Source organism: Fonsecaea pedrosoi (assembly GCF_000835455.1).
Source record: "Fonsecaea pedrosoi CBS 271.37 unplaced genomic scaffold supercont1.6, whole genome shotgun sequence".
Classification (NCBI taxonomy): Eukaryota; Fungi; Ascomycota; class Eurotiomycetes; order Chaetothyriales; family Herpotrichiellaceae; genus Fonsecaea; species Fonsecaea pedrosoi.
Genome location: NW_013550610.1, coordinates 1797463 through 1821532, shown reverse-complemented (window position 1 = coordinate 1821532; position 24070 = coordinate 1797463). Strand labels below are relative to the sequence as shown.

The following is a 24070-nucleotide window of genomic DNA, read 5'->3' as shown; positions in this document are numbered from 1 at the left end:
CGCCGCCAAGCGCGCGAAATGTGCTACTTCTAAGCATTCCAGTGCAGGTTCAGAGCAAGGGCTAAGGGATGGACAGAGTCGTAGCCAAACCAAGCATCCGCGGAAGGTCCCTCCTAACAAGTACACTGGAAGGTTGCGTCCGAGACAATGAGGTGGTCTACAAGTGCCTGGCATGACGAGTGATTAAGGGAGCCTTGGCCTTCCACTTTTCGTCCTGGAAGCCATATGTAGACCTTAGATAGGGGACAAAATCAGGTTGGCTGGCGCGATTTCTGCGAATATATTCCTTCAGACCCCAAACGTACCCGAGAAATCTTACCCCATACCCAGTCTAATGACTTGTCAAGCCTGGAGCGCTTTCTCTCCATAGTCACCTGTGCAACTTGTAGATTCTGCTGTGTATCTACTGAATAACTGAGTTACTCGGTGCCGTCTTGTTCGTGTAACACATCACGTGCCCATCGGGGGGGATCGGGCGAGCGGGGTTTTTTTCGGTCAACCTTCCACCTGAGTTATCACAAATGCTAGTCTTCTTTCGGCGCGACAGAGGTATGACTATTAAATCTTCTTATCAATGCGGAGGAGGCAACTCGATAACACTCCCTTCTCTCTTGACCGTCGCTCTTGTTGCAAAGAGAGTTTTGTTGGGTGATACCACCCGACTCTGCCGATCCCTATTGACTCAAACACAGCACGTTAATTGCGGATTGCCGGTTGGAGCCACCCGGCTGATCTCGGAAGATTTTCTTTTCTCAGCCCCAAAAATCAAAACAGAGTCAGCATTGAGAACCGCACGGGATTACAGCAATGTCTTCGAAGAAGAGATGCGGTATGAAGTTCCATTACACTAGTCACTGCCAAAGACAGTGGACGACTAACACTTCCTAGGTGTCTTGGGGGCGACTGGAGCGGTGGGAACGCGGTTCATTCTCCTGCTCGCTCAACATCCTCTGCTAGAACTGGTAGCTGTAGGAGCTTCGGAGAAGTCGGCCGGTCAAAAATACTCTGATGCCGTGCGTTGGAAACAGTCGACCCCAATGCCCGCACACGTCGCCAGTATGACCGTCCGACGCTGCGTTCCTGCCGAATATCCAGATTGCGACATCATCTTCTCCGGCCTGAATGCTGATGTGGCTGGAGATGTTGAAATGGCCTTTCTCAAAGCAAACTTTGCCGTCTTTTCAAATGCCAAAAACTTCCGATTGGCCCCTCAGGTTCCGCTGATTGTTCCGCTGGTCAACCCAGGTCATATCGAGACGATCCCAACACAGCGTCGGCATTACCAACTAGACAAAGGCCTTCTTGTGTGCAATTCAAACTGTGCCGTCATCGGACTCGTTATCCCCGCCGCGGCTCTCATTCAAAAGTTCGGACCTATCGACACAGTGAGCATGGTGACTATGCAGGCTGTCTCGGGAGCGGGCTATCCTGGCGTCAGCAGTAAGTGGATCAATAAGCCTTGCCGCCCATGAATCGCCCAAGGGCTGGTTGTCTAGTGTCACTCATTCACAGCTGACCGCGTCAGGCATGGACATCATTGACAATATCGTTCCCTACATCCCAGGCGAGGAGGCCAAGGTTCCAGCTGAAGCTCGCAAGATTTTGGGCAGTTTGAGTGCGGACCTGTCGGCATTTGTCGACCAACCTCTCCGGGTTTCCGTCGCCTGCAACCGCGTCCCAGTGCTTAACGGCCATACAGTGTGTGTGTCGTTACGATTCGCAAACCGACCCCCTCCGTCCGTGGACCAGGTCCGCGACGCGATGAAAGAGTACAGTTCGGAGGTGCAACTCCTCGGATGTCCCTCGGCCCCGAAACAGGCCATTGTCGTTTTGGATGAGGCCGATCGACCGCAACCTCGCCTTGACATTGAGACAGAAAGGGGATATGCGTGCAGCGTAGGCAGAATCAGGGAAGACGAAAGCGGCATCTTTGACATTCAGTTTGTCGCCCTGAGCCACAACACAATCCTGGGAGCTGCCGGATCCTCCATTTTGAATGCTGAGAGTGCAATTCTGAAGGGCTACGTCTAGGTTTTCTACCTCGGAGTACTCACCAGGTTGTTGAGTCTTCGCCTTTGAATGTGGCGAGAGGAAAAGAGAGAAGGCAGCCTTATCTTGGACTTGTAGATGCAAGGAAAAGTATCTGTATGAAAAAGCCTTGGTCGAATGTGCCGCCAATGAATTGATTGTCCGCTATGAGAGAACCGTGAGGGTTGCTTTTGACTCACTCCCTGTTAAACTTCGACGGATGGCATCCACCATTTGCTTTTGGGTGCCTCTGTAGATCCAATGGTGTCTAGACTGCAGAAGGCTGCGGAGCTTGTGAGAAGTGTGGGACAAGTCACATCACGTGATATGCCAAGAAACGCAGCGTCAAGGTGGCTCGATTTACCGCACGTGCCGTTCCATCGTTGGCGGTGAATTTTCCCGCCAACCGGTTCTTGGTCCTTTTTTCTACCATCCTGTGCCCTTGCTTGCGACCTGCGGACAGGGAAGATGGCGATCAAGTGAGGTCCAGGGACTCTCATTCTGTGGGAGTACGAGGTATGCTAACGCATGGTAGATATCTCATCCTGCTCTCCCGTCAGGGCAAAGTGGTACGGCCAACATCCATGCACTGAGTAGTCGCCCACCTAGGTTCGTTTCACTGACTTCAATCCGTCGACCCCTTCCAGAGACTGGCAAAATGGTTCACCACCCTCTCCCCCAAAGACAAGGCCAAAATTATCAAGGACGTCTCTCAGCTGGTTCTGGCTCGACGGACTCGAATGTGCAATTTCCTCGAGTACAAAGGTGCGGTTTCCCCGTTCTTGAACCTGTCTGCTTCATTTTCCGTTCTCTTCCCCTCCTCGATCTCAGGCTGACCACCATACCCCGTCGTTGCAGACACCAAAATTGTCTATCGCCGCTATGCATCCCTCTTCTTCATCGCCGGTTGTGACTCCACGGACAACGAGTTGATTACCCTCGAGATCGTTCACCGCTATGTCGAACAGATGGATAAATACTATGGAAACGTGTGTGAACTGGACATAATTTTTAACTTCCAAAAGGCCTACTTTATTCTGGACGAACTCCTCCTGGCTGGAGAGATGCAGGAAAGCAGCAAGAAAAATGTGCTGAGGTGCATCAGTCAGGAGGATAGCCTTGAAGATATGGAGGTGAGTTGCGTCGATATTTCATCGAATATTACCCCTTGTGAGGAGTGCCGCATACTGTGCGGGAGGACCTATCGCACGAGACCATCATCTTTTGCAGCAGCAACACCCCGTCTACGCCTTTCCGTCTGCGGCGCTACGCTCGCATCTCGGGTTCCTGTTGTAGTGGTTGAGGCTAATCCCCTGTGTCTTCTGTCGAATCAGGTCGAAGAGGAAGTCACAAAAATCATGTAGAACATGATGCCGACGGCCACTGTGCTGTTCGGTGGCATGTCTTCGGGTGCTGATCTCCTGTGAGGTGCGGACATTTGCACCTGACCCTTTTCCAAATCATCAGACCACCTCATGAAAGGACGCCATGATTGACGAGCTCGTTATTACACAGATCACCGAGGAGGCGCTGAAGAGAGGCGGAATGATTTGATCGGGCACTGTCGCGATGCTGTGGGTCTATCCCAGGGGTTATGAGATGGCGTTTAGGGAGATACCCAGGGAAGGACACATGGACCTTGCAAACAAGGTCTCTGCTTCGGCCGCTCGGAGCGGCCGAAGCATGTCATGTAAACTACACGACGATTCAGGCTATAAGACAATCGAAACATGCCCAGAGTTAAGCTATACTGTCCCTGCTCGGCTGGCTAACGCAAACAGTCAGCCCTGAGTCACCATGTTGTGGCGATTCGCGCGGTCCCTCTCAGCTCTTCCAACTCCAAGCCGCTCTTGACCTCATTGCCTTCGTTCAGTTGTTGATGTGATTGGGCTTGCCGTGGGTGCAAAGTCCGAAATCCATTGTCGTCGTCCGTTACGGCGCATGTGCGAGGCGGGACCCGCCTATTGGCTCTTTTGCGGGGTGCACGTGACTGCACCGCCCCCGTCTTGTTTCTCCGCCCGGCTTCGCAACGTCGTTCTATCTTGCAACCTCATCCTGCTCAACCTCTCCGCCATCTCGTCATCCATCAACACACAGCACGTTATCATGGAATCTCGTCCCTATCTTGCGACCTGCTAGGCGTCCATCGTCTAGCTATCCGAATCGCCGAGAGCTGCCTCTGCAGCCAGCCCTGGTTATCTCTTTGTTCGCGATCGCATAGCCCGCTCAGGTCAACCATCCTCTTCAAACTTCATCATTTGCGTCCGAGCTGCGAATCCAGCAATTGGAGCGAAGCGCCCAGCAAGCACCGCGAACCGATTGCCCAGTGTTGCAACTGCGATACTCCCTATTCTACGCACGCGGAGTGCGATGCGCTGAGTCTGACTCCCCCCCCAATACACCAGCACAATGAAGGTAAGCGGACTCGTTTTTAGCCGTCCTCGGACTCTGACCGGTTCTAACGCATGAGTTCAGTTTATGCCAAATCGCGACCTTGACACGGTCACCTCCGCGCTCAACTTTACCACCCCCGATCTCCACGTCGTAGGCGGTTGTGACCTGTACACTACCAAGGCAGCAGGAGGAGACAAGAAACTGTACAAGAACATTGAAAATGGCCTCGAAGCCCAATACAAGTCGAACCTCCAATTCTCTCAGTCGCTTTCCCCGCCTCAGGCGCATGTGGCTGCGTCAAGCCTGAATCTGAGCCGAAGCAGCCCCTTTGGGAACCTAGGGATGATCAGCTCGCGGAGGACTTATGCGTACCTCATAGCCACACTGAATGCCAGTCACCCCCACTACGACTTCTCGCACGTCCTGCGCCCCACGGATTTCAAACGAGAGAAGAGTCTCCGGCACGTCATGAACACGGTCGACACGACCATGTATAATCTTCGTTCACGGCCCGTCAATTCCTACCTGAGAGACTCCGCCGGTCCTCCGTCCACTCAACCACAGTGGGGTCCGGCAATGTGGAGGCTGATTGACCAACAGATGAGTCTGCGCGATTGCGCCGTGTATCGCTATGCCCCAGAGGATTTTGATCCCTTTGAGGATGATGATGAAGGTTCGATCTGGTCGATGAACTATTTCTTCTTCAACAAAGCGAGGAAGCGCGTTTGTTACCTATATTTGCGTGGCATCAGTGTGTTGGCAGTACCGACCATTGATGCGTTGCGGACCCCCATCAAGTCTAAGCGTTTCGCCGACGAGGAGGTGGATGGCTGGATTACTCCCGACCTCGGCGCACACAAACGAGCAAAATACTGGCTTGGTGATCGAGATGATGTCGAAATTGCTGAGCACGACGATCGAGTTGAAGAAGATGTGGATATGGCGGTGACGTCGGTTGAGAAGGATGATGGGCCTATAGCGGCTCCTGTCTCCGTGAGCAAACAGCCATTGAAGGACAATGATTCCCAGTCCGACGATGATGACTTCCCGCCCCCAACGAGGCCGGTCGTCGACGAGCATGACAATTACCTGCTCAGCGATGAGGAGGTACGAAGTTTGCGAAGCCAGAGCAAAAGCACGGCGAGGGGGTTGAGTGAAGAGGTGGTGGGCCCTATGGAAGTGTGAAGGTCCTTGTTCCCTGGGGATCGCACGACCTCTTTGCCCGGCAGCGTGACCGCGACGATATTTCCGATTGTTTGACGAAGGATGAAACTGCCGCTTTTTGATGGACGGGGAATTGAGGGGGAATACTTTGGTCTTGTTCGGGGCGTTATATTTGGCTGTGTTGTACTAATAACGATACCTGATGAAGCATGGGCGTTTTCGGCAAGGCCGGTGGGAGCGGCCATTGACGGAAGCTTGCCTGAACCTCAACACTGGGATGGCTTGGTATGATTTCTTGGTTTTTTTGGGAGTTACGGACATCCTTGGAAAGGAACAAGTTTGGTATGCAAGGTCTCAGACGTTGGAGTGTGTGTGACCGCTCTGCGGTCCTTGGGGGAGGCCAGCCATAGTACTCGAAATGCGGGATTTGATAGGGGAATATCTACTATAGCAGCGTTGGGAACAGCTCCAGGTGGGGAGGGACGTCCATTTGATCTCCATTCGCATACGCATTCCCGCGTTTGTGAGTGTAGTATCTGTAATATATTGTGCGTATACCCCGATCGGTACTTTACTTGCGGACTTCTCAAGGCGTTGTGTCGCTAATTCCGAGTGCCAAGTACAACGGCAACAAAGCGCGAGCTGCGCAAGAGCGATTAGTGCTCGCCCTGACTCCGGCACCGGGTACTACGGTGCATTATATGGACTCGTATATGCAACCAACCCCCTACTTCCCCTTGCTTCCCGAGTACACTTTGCTAAACAGATCAAAGTTTGTTCACAATTATGTCAATTTGTAAAACATGCTGATCTCCGAAGAGGCGCGTGAGGGTTTGGAACAACCCTTTGTACCCCTTGACCCCCTATTATCTTATTTCTCCGCATATATAATAGGTATGTATGAGTGGATATACGATGCCCAGCTCCACTCCTTTGACCTCCAAACAATCCCCCCAATGCTGCTCTCAGTTCAACAAAAGAGAAAGCTTTCGGCCTCTGTATCATTTATCCCCTCCAAGAGGCAGCTTTCGGCGCAGCACCACCCGCAGTCATGGGAAGAGGAATACTTTGCTGATACCGAGGCGATACTCGGGGGGCCAAGAAGGTGGACATGTGATGTAGGGCAAACGCCGTTGCGATTCCCAAGCACCACGCTGGTCTCTGTTCAACCCCTAGACCAGCCTCTACCTGGGGCACCCGCTCAAGTATGGCTCATTCAAGGACATTTTGGTAGTTGTGCCGCCAAATTAGTGAGTATTCTTTCAATACCAGGCGGTACCTTTCTCTTAACTTTCTCTCCAGTTCAACCCTTATACAGATGGGGATGCAGTATCTCAATTAGCACAGCTTCCTCACCCCAAGCCGAGTCTCGAGAAAGTCAAGCACGATCACAACCCTTTCCTCCAGGAGATGAAAGCTTACGAACAAATACGCAAATTCTGCCCAGAATCTCAACGACATTTCTTTTTAAATTATCACGGCATAATTGACATTCCTTGGGAATCTGGTCGCCGTCAAGGGGTTGTGACGGACCTTCTCCAGCCTGGGATCCAAGATCGCCGGCTGCAATCGGCCAGTGTCCCTGAAGCCTTTCGACCGTATCTCGATGAACTACAGTTTGCGCTCGTGAATGCGGACCTGTCGGACGTTGAAGGAAGTTGGTACCTCAGCGTATTGAATAGTCGGCTGAAAATGGTGACGGTGTTACATGCGCTCGGTATCTCCCACGGCGACATCAAAGGGGACAGCTTTGGACTCCCACAATCTCTACACGACATTGCTTTACACGACTTCAGTCGCTCCTACACGTTCACACCGGAGCGCCCCTGCCGACTTCGAGTAGACCCACTGAAGCAGGTCATGGATGTTGAGCGCCGCCAAGTCCAGCAGACGGTCTTGGATATGTAACTTCCCCCTCGGTCCCCAGAAAAGCACGCCGACGGGCCAAATACTGACCATTGTTAGGGCAAGATCAGCTCGATTGTTGGACTTCTTCACGACACTCCTGAATACGACCGCGGAAACGGCACGCGCCATGCTACGTACACGCGTCTCTCCTCATGTACTTTCTACGGCACTTTCACTTGTAAGACTATCTGTTATGCTCGAAAACGATGGTACGTGTCCCCATTTCCCACAACACATATTTATTTGAAAGCTCATAACGTCCTCCTACAGAACCATTCTTTCCTTCACTCTCTTCTATCCTCCCATTCTTAGAGCCCGCGGTGTCGGGAAGACCGGCGGAGTGGACCGTGACCATGGCAAAGCACCTTGACGACTTTGTGGGTGTGTTCTATTCCGAGCCAAAGGACTTGGCCGTCCCGTCAAAGAGCTTCGTCCTGGCGTCTCTCGTGTCGTCAAGCGGTGTCGTCATTGAGCAACTCCGCCTCCTTTGTCCCAACGGGAGCCTGCCCGGCAAGTCCACTTACGCATTGGTACCCAGCGCTTGGCTCGGAACTCTGGACACCAGACGACTTTTCTGGATTCTGCTCTACTCGCCGTCATTTTGTGGAACTGAGAGGACAGTGACCATTCTAGATCGGCGGCAGCTCGACGCGGAGATGAATAATATCCATCACATGATATAATACGGGACAACTACTGGCTTTCACCTTTTTTTCGCGGTTGGTGAGCTGGGGAGAGACGAGGTGGGCGTTATTTGCTAGATGTTGGGGAAATGGTCATGCTTTCCAAGCACAACGATGTAACCGATAATTAGCCTGAGGCGCGCGTGTGACAGTGCCATGCAAATTATTTGAGATCCTCCTGGGATACTAACGACGTGATACAACGCCGTTGATTGTCATTATCTCACGTCATGAATATAGGTTGTATACCCAGTCCCGTTCCCTCATACTAGTGAGGCAGGTTTCCCGGACAGCCTTGCTCTATCACGTGGTGCGAGGATGACCTCAGCTGTTAGAAATACGGATGCCGGTACATCATTATCCCGACTCCGGATTCTGCAGATGCCAATAGGCGCAGCTGCGGGCTTCATCACCCCGTTCAGACCACGTCTTCTCCTCCTCTATCCTTCAATTGTATTTCAGCCAACGCATTTCGACCGGCCCGCGGCTGCTGCTATATACGAGATACTGCTGGTCTTCACCCGTCCTTCCTATCTGCCCACTCCGCCAGTCGGCCGTCCCGCAACCCACGAACATCCATACGAGCCTCGCTACAGAGTAGGCCGCGGTTGATACGCCCATCCACCATGGGTGAGAAAGAAGACAAGGAAAAGGCCGAGAAATTGGCAGCGGCGAAAAAGAGGGTAAGAAATGGGCTCTCGTGTTGAGCGGTCTTGTGGCGCGAATGCCCAGAGCTGTGGCTCGCGTTTGACTGCGTCCCCTCGGTCCTGAGATAACTCGAAGACGTTGGCCATCATCCTCTGACGTCGCTTGACATGCACAGGTCGCCCAGCTGCAGAAGAAGAAGAAAGCCGCCGCCGGGGCCTCGGGAGAGAAATCCTCTGCAGCTTCCAAAGACGCGTCTAAAAAGGGGGATGAGCGGGCAGGGGATGGGCCTGATGGAGACGCCGAAGCCGCCGACAGCCAGGAGAAGGCTACAACCAAAGGAGACGATGCCTCCGACGCCGAAGCGGCTCAGCCCGCCATTGAAGAAACACAGGGTGATAAAGTCGTGGGCAACACTGCAGACGTCGGCCTCCATGCGGACGAAGCAGCCTTCAACGCTGCGATCCAGGCGGCAAGCGCCGATTCTCCCACGCCTGGAACGGTCCTCTCTCCAGCGACAGTCTCTCCTCCCTCTGCCGATCTAGACCAACCCTCGCACGCCAAGGGAACCAGTCCTCGTCACGCTTCCCGCCAGCCGAGCATCAGCCTCCAAAGCAAAATCCGCAGCACCAGTTTTCGGGACGGTGGGCCATTAAGCCCAGCTGCCATGAGTGCGAATTCCGTCTTGAGAGTTGAAGAGCTGGAGAGGGAGAACAAAAGACTAGCCAAGGAGGCAGAGGTCCACGAGAGGAGATGGCGCAAGCTGGAAGAAGAGCTAGAGGAGGTCCGGGAGGAGAATGCCGAGAAACAAGCAAGTGGGGAAGCTGAGGAGGAGATTCGGCGGCTGAGAGCCGAAATCGATGCGCTCAGAAGACGGGCCAGCTCAACGACCACTACAAGTCGGAGAGAAAGTGCTGCGGGCGAGGATACGGCCATGTTGAAGGCCGAACTGGAGAGGAAAGACTCCACAATTGCGGACATGCAGCTCGAGATTTCGAGGCTCCGAGGTCAATTATCGAGTCAGACTCAAGGGTGCGAGGCTCACGGAGAGCAAATTGCTGGCCTGCAATCGTTATTGTCGTCGACAGAAGCCAAGGTGAAGGCCCTGGAGAGTGACTTGACGGATGCGAAGAAGGCGCTGTCCAAGGCTAGTGAGAAAGCCGTGCTTGACTCGACGGAGCGCACAAGCAAGGAGATGAAGATTCGGACTTTGGAGAGGGAATTGCAAGAGACTGCCGCGCACAGGGACGAGGTCGTGAAGAAAGCCGAGCAGCTGGAGAAGAAAATCGAAGTGATGAACAAACTCCACCGGGAGGCTGAAGCACGCCACGCCACCAAGTTGGCCGCCGCCGAGGCCACCGCCCGAGAAATCCCAGCCCTGCGCATGAGGATTGAGAAAGCCGAGAGTGAAAATAGCCAATTACGAGAAAAGCATAAGCGAGTGATGAGCGGCGATGGAGGAGGCGAGGTATTGGATGAGCTGGAAGATGAAGAGAGGCAGAAGCTCGAAAGAAGAATTCGGGAGTTGGAAGGGCAAGTCTTTGATCTCCAGCGCGGAGTGTGGAGAGACAAGCGGGTTCAGATGCAGCCTCGAGGCGATGATGTCGGATCGCGGACTTCTCTGGATCCAGGCGCCGAAGACTTTGATGAGGTGGATCTGTCAGGCCCCGGGAATGCGAGCAGTCGACGGCGGAGTTTTGCGAGCCAGCAGCAACAGCCTCGTCACTCCAACTTTGCACAAGTGTTGAATTCGGGACTCGCAGCGTTCCGCGCAAACACCACCTCTCCCGGTAGCCAGCAGAACCGGCCCCGCAACGACTCTTTGCTACAGGAGTTCGACGACGACGATGACGACGCCTTTGACGAGCACGCTTTTGCGCGTGCACAAAAGGAGGAAGAGGCCAGGAAGATGGTGGAACATGTGAGAGAAGTCAAAAGAGGGTTGAAGCAGTGGGTAGGTTGGCGACTGGATCTGGTCGAGGCGAGACGAGCGGGTGTCGGTGTTGGATATGGTGAGATTTTTGAACTATGAATTGAGAGCAGCACTCTGGATAAGGGAGAGAGGCAACCTTTACTGTGAGTCAAAGTACACGAGCCTCTTTGAGATATGTCTTTGATCCTGTTGCTGAGACAAGGTGACGTGAAAGCATGTCGTTGTGACGACGGAACAGACGATGATTAGGGCTACGACTGTACGTTTACGCCGCCGTATAAAATGCGCCACCGCATTTTCTCTATGCGTCGCCGTAGTAATTCACAATGAAAGTCCACAGGTAATGGATGCATGAACAACCATGGGGTTTGGTTCTTCTTAACAACACCATCACAATGAATCCGTTTAATGCGGTTCCTGTGTTTATGGAGGACCACGGCGACCCTGCACATCCTCCGACGACGCCGCCTGATCAGACCATCGGTAGCGTGGGAAGTTCCTCCTTCAAGTCATCGTCTTCGGATGAGTTGGTATCCTGGTCGCCAGACGTTGCGACTCATTCGCCAGCCACGACGCGTCAACTTGAACCATCCTCTGAAGAGCAGCCTGTTGCGGACAGGATTCGCGCCTTACTCGATACCCTCACACCCGAGCTGCAAGCTGTCATCACCCACATGCCCCAGGCGTACCACAGGTCCTCATACTGGACCGAGTTTCCGTTGTGCTCGGCCGACTTTGCCAGTCTTAAAGTGGTGGACTTGGGCATGGGCGAGATGCTAAAGTGAGCTACCTCGCCGTTGACGAGTTTTTTCCGAGAAATGCTGACTGTTTGTATCGATATGACTATGACGCCGCAAACAAGATCTTGATTTTTCGAACGCCCGTCTCAAACGCACACGGCTATGTGCAGTCGATGCTGCACCACAATATCATGTCCCAACTTGAAGATATAGCGTCCTGTAGTAACAAGGTCTCCACATTCATTCGGGAACTCGATGCGTCCGCCCGGCGCCCGATCAGGTACACGGGATCGGAGCGCCACCCGGATATCAGCTTTGGGCACACCTCTCAGAACAACCCGGCTGTGGTAGGGGAGCTCGCCTTCCCTCCAACCAACAAGGATCTCCACGCGCTTGCAGAGGAATACCACCAAAAGATGCGCGGCGTGGTCAACGTCGTGTTTGGGCTCATGGTCAGGTTTTGGTGCGATGAGAATTCGACTATCAAGACATCGGCTACCTTGCGGGTTTGGAGACCCGACGTCGTCGGCCAAGAGGTTAACATCGGTGCACAGCCCCGGTACGAAGAATTCGTAAGTGGCCTGGTTATATGATGAAGCACGAGACATGAATATTCGACAGCTAAGCTAACCCATCCCCTTTTTTTGACTAGATTGTTTACGACGAGTCTGGCGAGAGGATCATTGACGGCCAAGCCGGCCTGCGCCTGTCTCTGGAGGACTTTGCATGCCGTCGTTCCGTGGACGAGGGCGAGTTCGGGCGTCTCGACCAGCACGAAATCTTCATCTCTCTCCCCACTCTCCAAGACATACTCGACGCAGCCGCGGAGCGCCACGCCATCTTGCCCAACACGACCCAGCAGCAGAGCACTAAATGATGTGATAAGGCCAGCAAAGTCTCTTGGATGATATCGCGCTTGACGGTGAATAAATGATGAACGAAAAAAAAGTTTCCAAATCACGAATGAAGCAATGAACATGACACTTGGGCATTCCCTCTTGACATACCTACCTACACATACCTGTGTATACATGTACACATCGCCATGGCACCACACAGTCGGACTGGCTGGGAAGTGGGAAGTGGGAACTGGACGGGAAGGATAGACAAGCACTGAATGAACGAATGGCGTTGATTGATTAACTCCACGATACCCCCACCCCCCCCAAAAAGGCGCAGGGATTACAGGCATACATGAGGGTCTGTCGGTTCACAAATCGGAAGGGGGGGGATTTTTTTTTTTTTGGCTGGGCCACGAGTTTCACTGAGAATGCAGAGACTATTCCAAAGGACCTGAGAAGCGAGAAACGGGAGCCAAGGAACCAGGAACGACTGGATTGAATTGAATAACATTGGACTCGATTGAATTTGGGATGAAGTATTGTTTTCTTTTTGCCTGGGCTTTTTCTCCAGAGAGAGAGAGAGAGAGACATACACACACACATGCGTACATACAAACCAAGACGAGTACCTACCCACCGAGGTACCCGGCCAAAACGTCTTGTGTCTTCATATCTGATGCCGTACCGCGCTGTGGCTTGCCATTGTAGTGCCGTGCAGTGTAGTATAGTACTTCAGTGTCGATTCGATCAGTGCTTTCTCGAGTCTACTGACTTGCTACAATACAAGGAGGTGCCGCAGGATGGGATGAGCCCGAGTCTCCACTCACATCCACAGTTAATTTCCACCCCTCAAAACATGGGCAACAGGCAAATTCCATCCGTCCATTCATTCATGCCGGTATGAGGCCATCGGGGAAATCTGACTGTCGTGTGTAGGTAGACCGTCATATTCGTAGTTCGATAGACCTTCCGGCATCCATTCATGGCTTCTCCTTTCATTACGCTTGGATGATCTCTCGAGTCGAGCTGAGACGAGCTATTTCAATTTCAACGACAGCGAGTGTGTGTCATGAACACAACGGACAGTTTTCACGATTCAAGGTTTGGGCGAGAAGAGGCGATGCATTGCTCTCAGAGTATGTATATATGTATGTATGTGTGCATGTACGCATGTAGAATGAGCAGTCTTGGTTGAGTCTGGGTAACTAAGCTCGGCAACCCTAGGGCACGATAGAATGCTGAAGAACGGGAGGAGATGAATCGTGCTGGGGGTGCATATTCTCAATATTCTCACGGACGTCTGAGACTGGCGCCAACTCGCTCATATTCACTTCACCATTGGCCCCACTTTTACCATTTCATCAATATCGCCATGTATATATTAAGCCCACAGAAATCCTTGCACAATTCCTCGCCAGGACTGGTCAAACTAGCACACGGCTTGCAGGCGTTCTGGCGACGAATTGTCGACAACCCGCCTCCTCCTCCGAACGATCGAATGACAGGTACAAGGGGCATACAGTCAGTATTACTTACTGACCTCCCTACCTCGTCTTCCTCCTCCTCCTTCCTCCGCCGAACCGAGAAAAAAAAAACCCTGCGAACCCGGGTTTTCGCTCACCACATCCTCCAGTTCAACTGGGGGATGTGGCAGAGTTTTTGTTTTCGTCGGCAATGCTGATCTGAACGATGCGCCTGATTTTTATATCAGGCCTTGGCGGTCACTGGTTCAGACGATGTGGGTGGACTGGCTGGCTGCTTAACTTTCCTTTTCTTTCTTCAGTGAAGCAAGTTGCTCCTGCGGGTAGTGTTTATCGGCAAGCTATGGTATATTCCCGTGCTCTCTATTTCTCACGCATGCACGTCGAATTTCTCACGGCGTCGCGGTGATTCCTCTCGGTTCGCTCTCCTGTTTCAACATCCCCGTGATGTCAATGCACCGCTATTCCATTCAGGGTCATGAAACCTACCTCTGCTCTGCATCTTTTCTCTGATGCCCCAGTCCTGTCTGCATGTTTTTGGACCGCTTTTCGAAGCACGGCAAACAAGCTGCTGGAATTCACCAGGGGTCCTAGTCCCCTCGTCCTGCAAGTCCGACCAGTCCACCTCGAATTGTGAGCTCGCTACAACCAAGGGCGTCAACACCGCCAGACTTAGAGTCTGGAATGACAGGATAACGGAGTCTGTCGATCACTGCGGCCACGAGACGCGCAAGGAGGTTGAGAGCAAAGATCTGACAGATGTTCAAAGGGAAGCGACGAGAATTACACACCGAGGCTGGATCGCCGACCCGAAATTTCTTGATTCTCTTACGGCGAAAGGTTGTACACTCACCATTGAATCTCGGGTGATACGCGTGAATACGAACACTTCGGTCGTTGTGCGAAAATTCAAAGAATCCCCAAGACTCTTATGTGCAGTGTCGGGGTGCACGGTTTACTTTTCAGAAAGAGGTCGACAAATTCCTCAAAGAAAGGGGCAATAGTCATGACTGCGCACGTTGGGCATATCTGCCAACTCCAGGCTCCTCTTCACGACAGCTCAACTTACTCGTTAGGACAGGGGAATAGATGTCTTCTCTTGGAAACAAAACATGAGACGCTCACGCAGACACATCGAGTACATGCCCGACCTTTCAATCTCAATCCATCAAAGGGACACAAAGTGGCGTGGTAAAGGTGTTGGTTTGATCTATGGTGTACGTGCTATACCCCAAATGGTGCGGGTAATGTGATCTCGATCGTTCTGGAGTCTGGGACGGATGCCACGTACTACTACCTAAAGCACGCTGTGATATATTTTCACATTTGAAGGCTTCGGGGCCACGTATCTAAGAATTTATGGATTAAGCCTCCCTGGAATGTGTTTCAAGGATTAAATAACACTCAGCAGCTGTGTCCCGTATGTGGTGATAACCGGCGCGGAGTTTCCTAGTCTCCCATCCCCACGATACTGTCATCTCTGAAAAAGACAATCAACCTGCACAGATCTCTGCTCCTGAAGACGACAAAGTCGCACTGTAACGGTCGTAGACTATTCGTCTCTTCGGCCTTCAGCCCCTGGAAGTCTCTGGTATTGTTCTGGAGGGCGTCACGAAGAAATCGATTTGAAGGCGAACATGTCTTGGGAAAGGGACGAACCGGTTGAAACCGACAAGTGTCTAGACGCAGTATTAAAGACAGTCACCGTCCAAAACTCACATATTCGCGATGGGCGTTGGCAACTCTCGCATCTCTTGAACAATGCCTCTTGGCCACAGTAACCTTTTTTTTTATCTCGGCGCTTGAGCCGTGCACTTGTTAAGAGTGTCTCCACGAAGTCTCCCTCTCCAGCCTGATGTAAGTGATTCCTATCTGGCGGGACTCGAAGACACGTTATTATCTGACCCGCTCTGATATTTCCAGCGTCCAGTCTCTTTCAAACCTTTTTTTTTTTGGCTCATGGGGGCTCCAAAGCCACTGGTTCATCTTCAAAAGTTTATGCTCGCAAAGGGTAGGGGTGGGTGGCGCAGTAGAGGTAAAAGTCTGGGTATCCAACACCGTTTACTGCGGCAGTCAGATAGAATCATAGAATTCGCCTTTGGCGGCCATTTTGAATAGATGCCGGACATGGATTAACGTTTGCAGTGGCTCTGAGAGGTTGTAGTTGAACCCGATCTGCTGAAACTTTCTTTCAACCGTGGCAAACCCTAGGGAGGCGGTATTTGGAGGGGATACTGCCTCGACAGCACTCGCGAATTTCTTTTCCAGGAAATCTCCCTTTCCCTAAACCATTGACCTGAGAATTTGAGCGTGATGGTGCGCATCTTTTCGTGGTGGTTGTTACCATTAATGTCTCGGACAGGTCTGGTATGATGACTCACATGCCAAGTCCGTGAAGACAAAGGCCAGAGACATGACTGACTCCCAGCGGCAATTATCTTTGTGGTTGACCGTAGAACAGACGCTTCATCATATACTGATCGACCGAATGGTTTTATTTCCCTGTACGAGTTGTTCATATTTTGTCATTGTTTGATAAAACCAAACCGCAGATTCCTCCCCGGCGCTCCTCTCTACAAAGGACGTCGCCTCATTCTTCGATCCACCCCGGTCTTCCAGTGAGTGCGGCCGAAAGCAGTCTAGCTCCGTGGTGGTCTCTCTGGTCACGGATTTTCTCAGCAGCTCCTCCTCTTCTCCAACATACAGTTGGCCACACCTCAAATTGAGCCCTGCTGAGCACGACGATCTGAACAAGTGTGTACCAGCCGAGAAGTTTGAGGGGTTTCGGTGAGATTGACATATACCCGGAAGAACTGAAAGCGAAAAACAACGAGGACTAACCCACGATCATGCAGCCGTTACTACTTCGTCGCAACCCAGACCTTTTCGGTTGGCATAGAGACCAAAACACATGCAGTGGTCAACGCCGCTCTATCCTTCGTCATCTTTTCTCGAATCAAAAATCTTGCGAACGAACATCCAGACACAGCAATCGGTCGGTTTGCGGCCAAGATCATGGCGCAAGGCTCTGGGGACATTGATCTCGAGGAACTTCTAACCAAGAATTCTCACAATCCGGATGGTTCGTTCGCATACAAGGGCGCCAAATACCCCGGAACCGTCATTGAGCTCGCCCACTCGCAGCCAAAGGAGGCTCTTCAACATCTTGCCTAGGAATATATTCTCGGTTCGGATGGAAATGTTCACTGTGTTTGTGGCATCAAGGCTGCATAACGCTCCGGCAAACAAGCGTGGCTGTCGGCTTGGAAAGCGAAGAGAACTGTCTTGGCCGACGGCACAGTGGAATTGAGTGTTGAGCAGACTGTCAAGGATCAGGCAAGTTCCCAGAACGCAGGACACACATGTATGCCTAGTCATCGACTAATTTTAATACCCAGATGTTTCGAACTGCTGAAGGTCTACCCGATCCAAATTGCTGTGGACTGTTCCTTCCCCTCGTACACCTGGCTCCGACTCCCAACATCGCCCTCGAAATCGCCAATGTTCCTGAACACCTTGGGTAGATCCGGATCACAGCTGAAGAGCTCTGCCAATTTCTTGATGAAGCGCGAGAATCGGAGGAAGATGCTATCAAGGGTCTAGTGTGGGACAATGGAGCTGGTAAACTGGTTAAAGTCCATTCAGACAATCCAGCCCCGGAAGAAAATCTCTGGCGGTCGTCTAAGGGAGTTTGAAGATTCCGAGAGGAGAGTTGAACTGCGCAGCGAGTGAGAAGACCCCGACTATGTCGAATAGCTTGCTGTCCTCTCCGTCGACCCTGGCATGAACACGGTACCCCCTGGATAGATAGATAGGCGCGACTGTCTCTGCCGCTGAAGAACAAGGTGAACTCAACCCACAAGACTCTCAGCATGCGAATCCGCGAGTCGATTCCTCAACAGCCCAAATCTGTATTGAGAGAAGACAAGAAATGAAAAAAAAAATCTTCACCTTGACACATGGATACACAAGCCACGAACCCATCACGCCGACCGCTTTTTTTGAAGCTCTGTCACTTCTAATCTTGGTGTGTTGACGGGTTTCGCAGTTCATTTAGGAAGAAGTTCCACCCTCCCAACTCTCATCTCCCATCTCCTCAGTCCTCGCCGTGCCGAGCATGGATTCTCGACACTCTTCCTAATTTAGCTAATGGCGTTGGTCAACCCCGCAACGGTCGCGACTTTGTTGGCGGAACGGAACGATTAATCTCGCTCCCTTCGGAAACGAAAAACATAGAGACCCATAGCGAGCCACTAACTATTAAGGTTAGCCGGGAAGGGGACAAGACAGCCCCCGCGCCCCTAAGACTGAGCGGGGATTTGCTTGAAAAGGATCGGACACCGGCAAGGAACAGGAACAACACGTTGGTGTGTACATGTCCGACCACGCTGCATCCGGAAGAGAGCGAGATTGTGGCTTTGATGATGGGCAGATGGTGAAGGCGAATGAAGGGGAAAGGCAGGGTCTGGGGCCAACCGGCGGAGTTGCCCTTGTTCTAATCAACAAACGGGTGAGCCTCGAACTCACCTTCAACAAGACGCCACGTTGATGACTTTGAGGAAAAATCTCCAACGGTGACACGAGTGAGGTACATGGCAGGCGACTACAAACTTTCTGCTTACGCCTTTTCCATTACAGGCTTTTGATTTTCATCATGGGTATCTTGCAAACAAGAAACAAGACTTTGGAAACACCACATTATGAGGCATGCACATCCCTACTTGATCTTCCGCCTCCCTGGGTCACCTCCAACTGCCCATCAACCTTTTCAAAGTCTACCGAAAAGGCCATCATGAAACAAGGAATATTGGGGCACAATTTGTTTTCCTGCAAACAGCTGTTGGCAGATGTCCGTAATAGCTTTGGGAGTCTTGTGGTCGAAGTCACGCAAGAAACTTCCTCTGATCTCAAGCAGCGTAGTGTAACTGTCTGCTCTTACTTTCGTTCAGGCTCGATCTCGATTGCTCCCCAGAGAGTAATTTGACAGCTCCTTTGATAGATAGAGGATATCTGAGGCCATTTATCTCGACGTATTGAACGGCCGAAATAGGAGGTTGCGCTACGACATCATCCAGCGATCTGTCGCGCTCCAAGATCTCTTCTCTTACTTGATCGTCTGCGTCAAATTACTCCCGAGGCCACTGCTTGTTCCAGACCCAGCTTCTAAGAGGATCGGTGGGTGCTGGGGCCAATTCCTGCCCTCCCTCCTCCTCTTCTGTCTGCCCTTCCACCACACGTTGAGCTGACTTTCGAGAGCGTTTCAAAGATTGCGGCTTTGTGCCTGGTGCAAAGGTATTTGGGGCTTCCCAGCCTCGCTTTCGTTCTCAAGGAGGCTCATGAGACGTACTGGGACTTTTGGGCTCCTGGAGAAATGGTCATGATCAACAAACGGCCAGTAATTGAACGGAGGAGAATCCTACCTCTTGATCCCGCCGGGGTCCACCTGCAGACAATAGCCCAGTCTCCTGCGTCTTTTCCCTGTTGATGGCTTCGGGCAGTGAGATACAATCCAGTCGCGTACTTCCTCCAAGTTCGCGTGGCTCGACTCTGCGTGCGCCCGAAAGTTTCTTGATTCCGTCGGGCACTAACGAAATGCCGCCGCCGTGGGTGTCAGAAGGGGATGTGTTCGTCCTGTAAGATGGACAATATTGCTGTCCCCTTTCAGAGCCTCGAGGTACCCGACCGTTCGCCATCCGGGAAAGACGTGCAGCGAGTCCAGGATCGTCCCATAGACACTAGGGCCGGACTTGCAGACAAAATACAGCCGCGCAGTGAAGTTTTGCGCAAGGGGAGCAGGCTACGAGTGCCAAGCCATCTTACCCCTCCATTGGCTGCAAATCCGTGAAAAAAAGAAGATTCGCATAGCCCATTCAGCACCACCACCGCCATCTTCTCTTCAGATCTAGCAGAGGCGTCATAGGAAGTAGGGTACAGGACATGGCGCTGGTCAGTACTCGGTGCAGAGCTCATCACTCACACAGCCTGCAAAGGCTGGCACTGTGGAAAAGAACCCACGTGAAACCCCCCATGTGATATGGCAAGGGATCTGGCAGAAGATTTTTAATTTATTGTTGGGACGTTCTGAACGGCGGTGACAATATCAAACCGCCATCTCAACTCAATGCGCAGATATCGTGCTCATTCTTTGAAACATCAATGTACGACAACGGAAAGCTTTCACGATCCTAGTCGATATCCCATGCTCAGAGACATCGAGTGGTGAGTTCGATGGTGTTCCCCCGCTTCTTTGCTATTTATCTCACGAAACTCGTCCCAGAACCGAACAAGCCAAAACAACTCAGAGGGCAATATGCTGCCTACCTCTCTCTTCGATGAATACTTGATACCACGCTATTTGCCAGCATTTGACATGGCCTCCCTGTCAGCGGCCACCATCTTCTGTATAGCCGGCCTATCCATGCAGCGCTTCCACCAAGCACTCACAGCCTCGCGACCAAAGATGACATCCCCATACCCGCACGCAAAAAGCCGTTGGACCAGTGGGATGTAATAGATATCCGCGAGAGTAAAAGCATTTCCAGCCACATACTCTCTGTCCCGCAAGAGCCGATCTGCAACATCGAAGAACATCTCGACCGACCGCAGCGCATCCGAAACAACGGTCTCATCGGGAGAGAGGCCCATGAAGCGCTTGGCGAATTTCTCAAAGGCGATCTTCCCTGCCGGTTCTGCAAAGTAGAGAATTTCTGCAGACTCGGCCTGGTCGAAAAGCGCCGTGGCTTCAATGTCCGAGGCCGATGGGAGTAGTGGAAAGGAGTACTTCCGTGTCAGGTATTTGCAGATCGCACGACTCTCGTACAGAGTGAATCCGCTGGGGAAAACGACGACGGGTATTTTACCCCACGGGTGACGTTTCATGTTCTCTTCGGTCTGGATGCACAGCCGTTAGCGATGTGTTCTCTGCACCGAGGAGCCACGTCGTCCTCAGAGGGAGACGGGTGCACAGACACACCTTCTGCTCTCCCTTCTGGAGGTTGGCAAGAACGAAGTCGTAGTCGGTGAAGCCTCCTTCCGCAAGGGTGAGACGGACACGATCGGTGTTGGTCGAGCCGCGCGCGCCATATAGGGTGAAGGCTGGCATCTTGAGGCGAAGCGGCAGTTTTGGTACGAGTCCAGGTTGCTTGGGGATGGCCTTCAACATGTGCAATACTCATTCTGATGAGAAAGCGAGACCATGGTGCCTGCCACTCAATATATAGTTGGTACAGACAGTTGGGACTAGCAATGGGGCTCTGACACTCATTTCCGCAGTAGGAATGGAAAGCGCGCCGTCCAATGAGACAGAACTGTCGTACGACTACCGGCCATGGAGATGCTCTTCTGCGAGATATGGTTCCACCCTTCTAGGCTGCAATTGACTGAGCGATATTCCAGGCTGTAGAGACCCAGTTTTGATGTCTCGCCTGGTTGGTGGGTTCGCTCCTCATGCCAAATGAGGCTAGCGTCGGAGTTTCGGCTTTCGGCATTTGGAAGTTGGTTTGGGCCGAGGCGAGACGGCGTCTGATGGGAGTTGCAGCTTTTCATTCATCGGTTCGGAATTTTTACTTGTTACGATCAGTACCCATCGTCTGCATGGTGCTGTAAAACAGAGCAACACATCTCCTTTTCCCTACCTAGCGATGGCCAAAAACATCGTGGCTCATCGACGCCACATCCAATCTAAACCCAAGGTGAAAACCGGTTGTGGCACTTGCAGGTCAGTGCCCCTCTCGTCCCTGGCCAGCTATCCAAGGCGGGGGCTTGCATGGGAAGCCAGCCTTGTAGTGATTGCACTGACTCAGAGTTAGGATACGGAAGGTGAAATGTGACGAAAATAAGCCCTCGTGCCACAAATGCGTCCACACTGGCCGTGTCTGCGACGGCTATGCGTCTCTGTTTAGATTTTGTTCCAGTAAATCTACCAAAAACGCCCGTGGAGATGACGGCATCAAGTCAAGTGTTAGCGAATCGATCACCGAGCACACGGGAATGGAAATCTCGCCTCACGACATCGACCTTCTCAATCGGTACTTTTCGACCAAAACCATGTTCGATGTCAAGCTGGACTGTGACGAAGAAGCCAAGCAGGTCCTGCAGGCTAGCTTGACTGATCCGTCTATACGGCACGCAGTGTCATCTCTGAGAGCTCTTCGCGAAGACCGCGAGACCACCGGAGATGTTCCGGCGTCTGCCGCGCAGCAGACCCCGAGCCATGACTACGGCCTCCAGCAATATTGCATGGCCTTGGGGGGGCTCGCATCTACCATGTCTCTAGGCACCAACGGCTTAAGGTCGGCGTTGCTTTGCTGTCAGATCTTCATCAGCATCGAACAAGTGCGGGAGAATTACGCCGTGATGGCCCAGCACCTCGTCCGAGGACTCGGGATCATGCGTGAGCACCGTGCACGACCGACATTTGATGCCGCGAATGAGCTGACACCAGCACACCCTGACCAACTCCCTTTTCTGGACGTCTTCATCATCAAGTTATTCGCTGCACCGTGCAGGTTTGCAGAACCTGCAGCCCCAGCTGACACGGGTGTGATGACGCTATCTGAGTCTTCGGTCTCGCCTCCTGAACAGCACGCTGTATCTCGCAATCTTCGCACGATCGCACCTGACATGCGAACAGAGCTTGCGAGAATCGCTTCATCAACGCTCGAATTTCTCGGACAAGTATCACGTGTCGACTCGACGGGAGCAGCTCTTCGACTTCGGTCGCAGAAAGCGACGCTGCTAGACTCATTAGCGTCGTGGCTCGCGGCTCTTGACCCCGTCCAGGCGGAGACCACACCTCCAAGGCCGGAGCTTCTTTCAGTGTCCTTCCTGCGCCTCTTCCACTTGATCCTGCGAATCGTTCTCTTGGGATCCCTCGACTGCTCGCCCGAAGCTTGTGCCGCGCTGCAGACCGAGAACGAGAGATTACAGTGTCTTGCCAGCCAGGTGGATGGGAGGGTCAAGGCGTATCGATCGTCGGGTGGGACTCGATAGGGTATTAGAGGAGTGTGCTGTTGATGTTGAACGGCAAAGTGGGCACAATTCTACCAGACATTGTATCTGCTTTCGTGAGTCTGTATGCGTACAATGCCATGACCATAATTTTGACATCACCGAGTGAATCATGCTTAGCCAAACTCACCTGTTAGCAGGTCATCACCTTCGACCAAGCTGCCACCAGCAACCTCGCTGACTTCTCCTTCTACGACATGCTTGGCCAAACGGCTTTTCCGCGACTCCGCACCTTGGTGAAGTGGTACAATGAACCGACGGATGCCAACCCTCGCGTCGTGCAGCGTGCACACAATGCGTCGACCGATAAAAAGGTCCACTCAAAGTGTCGACAACTGTTCGCCGCGTGGGCGAAGGCGGTGGACGGTACCGTTGGGACCAACAACACCTATCGCGCTATTGTTTCCAGAATTAGGCAACTCTAGGCTCTCATTCGCTGCAAGATGATTGTCACACAGACTTGCCCAACACGGTGTCCACTCTAGCTGTCAAGAAGGGTGTCGGAATTGGGGGCTACCGCCCCACCTGGGTTGGGCACAAAGAGCGCCCACCAATCCACAGTCAACGCCAGCAAACAGTCCAGCCGGGCCTCGACAAGGTTGGGGTCAGTGGCAAGGATGTGTTCAGCCATTCGGAGACCTTGTACTAATCATACGGTAAACAATGGAGGATGGCTCTTGAGGCTGCTTTGAGACGTGATCGAGAGGAGTTTTCATCAAAGCCATGCCCATGATGCAGTGGTATTGGTGGAGGTTTCCATTCGGTGGATGAGGGCCTCAACTTGGAGCGCGTCAACAACTATTGTTTAGATACCTACTGAACGCTCTTACAGAAGACGAAGGAGAAAATGGAGTGAAGACTGGTACACCTGGTATGAAGACGGATCGGTGCTCGGGACCTACCGAGGGCAGCCAGCCAACTGCAAGGTTTCGAGAACAAACCATCCACATGACACACTCATATGATCACAACTACCACGACCCGCTATTGGCCGCACAGCCTGATGGAATCCTGTCAGTAAGGCATGCGCGGGAAGAAAAAAAAAAAAACCAGGGCGGCTTCCGTCTTCTATTGGAGGGAGTAGACAGACCGAACCGACCAATCAGGGTGCATTGTACCTCGAGGCCTAGGAGGCTCAGCAACCATTCGTCCATGGCACCCAGGGTGTGAGTGTGACTGAATTCCGTCCTCGGTGAGGCTGGAAATCTAGGCAGAATACCCTAATGGGGGGGGGGGGGGGGGG

The 24070-nt window shown here is 52.4% G+C and overlaps 10 protein-coding genes across 10 annotated transcripts; 9 read left to right on the top strand and 1 right to left on the bottom strand.

Annotated features, from left to right (window-relative positions):
• Positions 1-807: 807 nt before the first annotated feature.
• Z517_09481 (aspartate-semialdehyde dehydrogenase) lies at positions 808-2031 on the top strand (the record flags this gene model as incomplete). The annotated part of the gene is made up of 3 exons (XM_013425389.1): positions 808-829; positions 889-1440; positions 1526-2031. 3 exons carry the CDS (start codon positions 808-810, stop codon positions 2029-2031), a joined length of 1080 nt encoding a protein of 359 aa, XP_013280843.1.
• A 465-nt stretch (positions 2032-2496) lies between these two features.
• Positions 2497-3392, top strand: Z517_09480 (uncharacterized protein; the record flags this gene model as incomplete). Its single annotated transcript, XM_013425388.1, has 4 exons — positions 2497-2507; positions 2564-2597; positions 2676-2793; positions 2887-3392. The coding sequence occupies 4 exons, from the start codon at positions 2497-2499 to the stop codon at positions 3390-3392; spliced, it is 669 nt and encodes a 222-aa protein (XP_013280842.1).
• Positions 3393-4437: 1045 nt separating this feature from the next.
• Z517_09479 (uncharacterized protein) lies at positions 4438-5607 on the top strand (the record flags this gene model as incomplete). Its single annotated transcript, XM_013425387.1, has 2 exons — positions 4438-4443; positions 4504-5607. The coding sequence occupies 2 exons, from the start codon at positions 4438-4440 to the stop codon at positions 5605-5607; spliced, it is 1110 nt and encodes a 369-aa protein (XP_013280841.1).
• Positions 5608-6542: 935 nt separating this feature from the next.
• On the top strand, positions 6543-7494 carry Z517_09478 (uncharacterized protein; the record flags this gene model as incomplete). The annotated part of the gene is made up of 2 exons (XM_013425386.1): positions 6543-6836; positions 6889-7494. 2 exons carry the CDS (start codon positions 6543-6545, stop codon positions 7492-7494), a joined length of 900 nt encoding a protein of 299 aa, XP_013280840.1.
• Positions 7495-7847: 353 nt separating this feature from the next.
• On the top strand, positions 7848-8177 carry Z517_09477 (uncharacterized protein; the record flags this gene model as incomplete). The annotated part of the gene is made up of 1 exon (XM_013425385.1): positions 7848-8177. One exon carries the CDS (start codon positions 7848-7850, stop codon positions 8175-8177), a length of 330 nt encoding a protein of 109 aa, XP_013280839.1.
• Positions 8178-8803: 626 nt separating this feature from the next.
• Positions 8804-10854, top strand: Z517_09476 (uncharacterized protein; the record flags this gene model as incomplete). Its single annotated transcript, XM_013425384.1, has 2 exons — positions 8804-8860; positions 9001-10854. 2 exons carry the CDS (start codon positions 8804-8806, stop codon positions 10852-10854), a joined length of 1911 nt encoding a protein of 636 aa, XP_013280838.1.
• Positions 10855-11150: 296 nt separating this feature from the next.
• Z517_09475 (uncharacterized protein) lies at positions 11151-12372 on the top strand (the record flags this gene model as incomplete). The annotated part of the gene is made up of 3 exons (XM_013425383.1): positions 11151-11536; positions 11572-12067; positions 12148-12372. The coding sequence occupies 3 exons, from the start codon at positions 11151-11153 to the stop codon at positions 12370-12372; spliced, it is 1107 nt and encodes a 368-aa protein (XP_013280837.1).
• Positions 12373-16231: 3859 nt separating this feature from the next.
• Positions 16232-16992, top strand: Z517_09474 (uncharacterized protein; the record flags this gene model as incomplete). The annotated part of the gene is made up of 3 exons (XM_013425382.1): positions 16232-16322; positions 16371-16605; positions 16674-16992. The coding sequence occupies 3 exons, from the start codon at positions 16232-16234 to the stop codon at positions 16990-16992; spliced, it is 645 nt and encodes a 214-aa protein (XP_013280836.1).
• Positions 16993-20169: 3177 nt separating this feature from the next.
• On the bottom strand, positions 20170-20920 carry Z517_09473 (uncharacterized protein; the record flags this gene model as incomplete). The annotated part of the gene is made up of 2 exons (XM_013425381.1): positions 20170-20709; positions 20792-20920. The coding sequence occupies 2 exons, from the start codon at positions 20918-20920 to the stop codon at positions 20170-20172; spliced, it is 669 nt and encodes a 222-aa protein (XP_013280835.1).
• A 538-nt stretch (positions 20921-21458) lies between these two features.
• Positions 21459-22809, top strand: Z517_09472 (uncharacterized protein; the record flags this gene model as incomplete). Its single annotated transcript, XM_013425380.1, has 2 exons — positions 21459-21535; positions 21627-22809. 2 exons carry the CDS (start codon positions 21459-21461, stop codon positions 22807-22809), a joined length of 1260 nt encoding a protein of 419 aa, XP_013280834.1.
• Between the last annotated feature and the right edge of the window lie 1261 nt (positions 22810-24070).